At 39.1% G+C, this 5369-nt stretch overlaps 1 protein-coding gene across 14 annotated transcripts in view; it reads right to left on the bottom strand.

Annotated features, from left to right (window-relative positions):
• Positions 1–5369, bottom strand: part of LOC116692375 (neural cell adhesion molecule L1-like protein) — a 58211-nt gene that overhangs the window by 16439 nt on the left and 36403 nt on the right. For 10 of the 14 annotated variants that reach the window (XM_032520626.1, XM_032520628.1, XM_032520621.1 and 7 more), the window contains exons 16-21: positions 4955–5059; positions 2206–2403; positions 1990–2060; positions 1650–1872; positions 1407–1442; positions 842–957 (exon numbers count right to left, since the gene is read on the bottom strand). In XM_032520626.1, coding sequence (XP_032376517.1) covers positions 842–957; positions 1407–1442; positions 1650–1872; positions 1990–2060; positions 2206–2403; positions 4955–5059 — 749 coding nt within the window. The remainder of the gene's footprint in view (positions 1–841; positions 958–1406; positions 1443–1649; positions 1873–1989; positions 2061–2205; positions 2404–4954; positions 5060–5369) is intronic. The other 4 variants (XM_032520622.1, XM_032520635.1, XM_032520627.1 and 1 more) reach the window with 1 other exon arrangement.

Below are 5369 nucleotides of genomic sequence, written 5' to 3'. Positions count from 1 at the left end.
GTGTGTGTGTGTGTGTGTGTGTGTGTGTGTGTGTCATCTAACACGGTTGTGACGCTATCGGGATGATAAAATCTGTCCACAGACAGAAAGACATATAAACAGCTGGCTAAGTACTCAAAACTGCCTTTGTGGTAGTTCCCCCATTTTGCCATGATGACACACACATCTGATCGTTGAGTTCATCGGGTGGTGGGCTTTCTTAGCTGCAGTAACTAATAATAATAATTCCACCAGAAAAAATGCAGTGTTTGGAAAAGGGCCATTAGGGGAGGTTGAAATACAGAAAGTGAAAACAAATCGTGTTGGGTGAACCACACACTATATTACAATATTTTTACAATGTCCTGTTCAACTATTTAATTAGCTTCACATATTCACACTACTATGCAAGCTTTTCTGAGAATGGGACTCATGGGATGGTCAGAAAATAACATTCACTGTTTTAAAATCACATAAACATTTTTGTATTAGCCATAGCCTACCTATTAAAACATGTGCTTGCCACTTACATAGTATTGGTTGAAAATGATAAAAGACAAAACAGTGTGCTGTCTTTGGTTATGACACACTGAGGAAAGGCAACAATAAGAAGACTGAGAATAAAGCTAAAATTGCTCCAGCTAACCCAGGTAGAGGATTTTGACTCTAATCCATTAAACCATTTTATTTGTATCTGTCTCACGTAAACAAAGAGTAATTACTTTATTGTAAAATACTGTAAACTGCTACAAAATTATTGCCATTCAGAGTTCCTCTGTTGCCATTGAAAGTCCTTAGTCTGTAGTGGTGAAAGTCCTTAGTTACACAATGTAGTCTAAAAGTCTGGTCCATTTAAACTTACATCATAGCCCCCTAGATGACCTCTCACTGTGGCAGGTGGTGCCGGGGTCCAGCTAACCCTCAGAACAGTGGTGTTGATCACCTCCACTGCTACGTCCCGTGGTGCTGCAGTCGGGACTAAAGAACACATAGAGGAAGGTCAGGAATACAAACATACTGCAAACAACAGACTACCTTTGCTTGCAGATACAGAAATTGAAAGAAAAAAAAAACTCCTTAGGGATAAATACAACACCAAACATGAAATAAAATTGCTCTCAATATTTTTGCTCTACATCTTACTAAACTGAAAGTAGGAAAGGATAGAAGCACAGCTGACACAAGAGAGAGAAGCAGCCATTGTGCTAATAAGCCTGCAGCAAAAAGTGTGTCGTGATCTGTCAAATCTCCCACAGCTTCTGAGACAGAAGTGGAAATTTGATCCCTCTGCTCTACAAAGGTTATCTGCCACCTGCTGGATTGAGGAAAGGTGTTTTTCTTCTTCAGGAGGGGAGGAGAAGTCACTACTGCACACGTGCACAGACTTAAAAAAACATGTCCAAAAGGACAAAAAGGAAGAACTTAACCTGACACATTTTCCCGCAGACAATGCCAAAAGACAACTGAAGACGGGTGGGATATGATAACACAACAAGTTAACAGTTAGTCATAAACAAAACAACAGCTATATGTTCTTGTTCAGCCTTAAGACATGTTTTAATGAAACAGTAGAACTGGAGTAGGTTGCATATAAACACATATTGAAATATATTGAAAATTATTAATAGCATCAACACATACAGTAAAGACATATTAAGTCTTTAACTCACCATCTTCTCCAGAGTAGCCAGTAACAACTTTGGGATCTGGTCCCCAGCCGTGGCTGTTCCTACTCTGAATTTTAATCTCGTAGGGAACAAAAGTGGACGTGTTCCTCACGACAAAGGAGTGTCTTTTGACCAGATGCTCCCTCCAGTCATCTTCCACCCCCAGTTTCCTGTAGCTCACCTTGTACTCCAGGCCTGGCCCATTGTGTTCAATAGGCAACAGCGGCTACAACAGGAAAGTGTACAGATTACTGAGAAATATTGAGAAATGCCTACATACTATAATGGTTTCTTGTTTTTCTTGTTTTCAATCTTAGATAGATCAATATGCTCTTTCTCTTACCTCCCAGCTAATGTCCATTTGATGAGGAAGATGGCCTTGAATTTTGATGTTTTCTGGGTTCCTCTCAGGAGCTTTGAAGAGAGGTTGTATAATATTTATAAATGAAAGCAACTTGCTGCACATTTCAAAAGAAATGTTTAAACTTTGCACGCTTTCACAATCAACAGATTGATTGAACCACAGCAGAACAAGTTCACTGAAGAGAGTGAGTCTCACCAGCAGGGGGTGTTTTGTATCTCTCAGTGGGCTGACTGGGGGGTCCAGGTCCAACAGCATTAACAGCATACACTCTGAACTGGTAGTTAAGGTGTCCACGTAATGGTAGCTCGGCTGTTGCCTGGTTACCGGGAACTTTCTGTAGCTCCTTCCACCTGCCAGGCTCCCATTGGTTTTCCTCATACTCCACTATAAATTCTGTGCTCATGGGGGAGACAAGAGACACGCACATTCAGTCATACAACTAATAATAATAATAATAATTTTAATAATAATAATACATGTTATTTATATAGCGCTTGACATGGCACTCAAAGACACTTTACAGTAAAACCAGCACATATAGCACATTTTAAACAGATACGTTATAAAACCAAGACATAGAACAAGCATATTAAAAGCAATTAAAAACAATAAAACCAGTAACTATCAGGTGAGAAATGGAAGACTATTGTATGTGGAAAGCTAATTGTAAGAGGTGTGTTTTGATTAGTGTTTTGAATGTGTCCAAGTCAGTACAGTCACAGGTGTGTATGGGTAGGAAGTTCCAGAGGAAGGGGGCTACAATGGTGAAAGCTCTGTCACCCCAGGTATGGCGCTTGGTCCGGGGTGGTGGAAAGAGGAGGTTTGCGTCAGAGGAGCAGAGGTTACGGGGGATTGTAGCGGTGGAGCAGGTCTGTGAGGTAGGAAGGAGCCTGATTATGGAGGGCTTTGTAGGTGAGGAGGAGGACTTTAAACTGGATGTGTTAGAGAACAGGGAGCCAGTGGAGATTCTGAAGGACGGGAGTGATGTGATCACGGAAATGTGTGTGTGTGAAGAGAGGGGGAGCAGAATTTTGGATGTATTGAAGTTTATTTAAGGCTTTTGCAGATGAACCATAGAGGATGCTGTTGCAGTAGTCAAATCTGGAAGTGATGAAGGTATGAATCAAAGTTTCGGCAGTATAGAAGGGGAGTGATGGGCGGAGACAGGCAAGTTTTTGAGGTGAAAGAAGGCAGTTCTAGTTATTTGGTTGATGTTGTTTTCAAAGGTGAGGTTGCTGTCAAAAATGACTCCCAGGTTCGAATGTGTGAGGATGGAGACAGGGTGGGGTTGTTGACAGTGAGACCTAAGTTATGGGAATTCTTTGTGAGGGATTTTGGGTCAATGAACATCAAGTTGGATTTATTGTAGATTTGGAGGAAGTTGATTTGCATCCAGGTTTGAATATCAGTGAGGCAGTTGGTCAGGGTGGAGGATGTAACATAATAAGAATGCTGAGGTGGCCAGAGTTAGAGGAGAAGAGGAGGTCATTGGTGACTTCCTCTCACAAATTCTGAGAAAGTATCCAATTAGATTCCTTTCATTTGTTTCACTAACTGCACAGTCCACTATACATTATTGATTCATTATCTACAGTACATGTTTAACATTTTCATCAAACCAATAAAGGAATAGTTAAACATTCTGAATAAAAATGTTTATTTATATTATAAAATAAAATGAATGTTGGACAGGTGACCAGAAACAAATGAATGATAATATTGCTCTGTAACTGCAATTGTTCCCTGAGATGTGTAAATTTGTTATGCCACACTACACCTGTAAGTGTGTCAAAATGATGATGATTCCTAGATTTCCAGTTAAATACTTGCTAAGAGTACCTAACTGAATGTCAGGAATGTCATTTACAGTATCATGACAAATGAGTAAACAAGGGAGTGATTTCAAGCACAGCCATAGCTTTTGGCAATTTCCATGGCAAAAAAACTTATATTAAAATTAATATTTCTACACACAAATCCACCTGGTGCTGAGCCAAACGTATCCATAAATATCGGTGAGAAAAAAGCTAGTCTCACAACCCATGTCTGTTGCTCCAAGATGTTTAATTAAACAATTAAAATTACAGCACATTTCGACCGCATAAAGGATCTTCTTCAGGTATTTTTATTCTAATTTCTGATCATGGATAATACATTTAAACACTACAAGGATACATTCATCAACTGATGTAAATTCTTTTCATCCCTAAGTTCTAAAAATAAATGAGTCCCTTTTTGAAGCATAAACGAGACACAAGCTTGCCTGCCAGGATTCTCAGCACTTCATATTTTGTTATATGTACTTGTTAAAGAACCTTAGTTAGCACTCAACAGGGATCACAGCAGCAGAGTCAGAGGAGACATGACAGTGTTTTGTGATGTCAGTAACTAAATTAGAACTTGCGCATGTAACTTGTAATCCAGTTTTTAACAGTAGTCTGCAGACTTTAAGCAATTCAGTTTAACCTATATCTGTGTGAGAGATCTTTAATCCACACAGCAGTCAATGAACAAAATCACCTGCAAGTGCCAGCTTCCTAAACAGTGTGTGTGCATGTAAAGTATATACTTAATACACTATTATGTTGTTTATTGTCTACACTGAGTGAAGAAAACTTCCACCTGGATCTATTCTATTCTACTATATTGGTTCAGCCCTGGGTGTGTCTTAGGCATGGTGAGAGTTGGCATGGGCCCACAAGCATAATTTCCTCACTCACAAATTGTTTTGAAATTACACCATCATTACATTGTAATTACATCATTATGTAGGCTGTAAACTTAAGTGGAACAACTAATAGTCACAACAGTATACAAGCATAGACTGTAAAAATTAATATATCATATGTTAAGTCTTATGTATACAAGCAATTGTTGATGATCTCTGAGAAGATGTTATTCCTATTTTAAATTATTAAGCTTCATCTACTTGATTAACTTTTACCTGTTACAGAGCTATTGTGATCACTCCCAGGTATCCAAGACAGATGAACATTTCTCGGACTCTTGAGTTCAGATATCTTTACATTTTTTGGAGCATCAGGAATGTCTGCAACACAAAATACATAACATCTGAAGGCTTTAAACACGATAATGACACACAAACCCAGGGACTAAAATTAACACCTAATCGCAAGCCAAATGCGGGGGAATTTTTCCATTGGCGGGTGAAACTGTCAATCTACGTGCCATGTTGGCGGGAAGTCAATTAGAATTGAGTGATTCATTAGTTGTTTTGTGCCAAGTCCACCATTTCCTTGGATTTGAGTTCAAAAAGGTAGCAGCATGTTACTGGGGGTAAAGATGCCAGCTCAAACAAGCAACCAACAAAAAAATGAGGATGAGTCAAAGAAAAGTAA

The sequence above is a fragment of the Etheostoma spectabile genome, chromosome 7 (assembly GCF_008692095.1).
Source record: "Etheostoma spectabile isolate EspeVRDwgs_2016 chromosome 7, UIUC_Espe_1.0, whole genome shotgun sequence".
NCBI lineage: Eukaryota > Metazoa > Chordata > Actinopteri > Perciformes > Percidae > Etheostoma > Etheostoma spectabile.
Note: the sequence above shows the minus strand (reverse complement) of the source record. Positions and strands in the feature narration are given on the sequence as shown.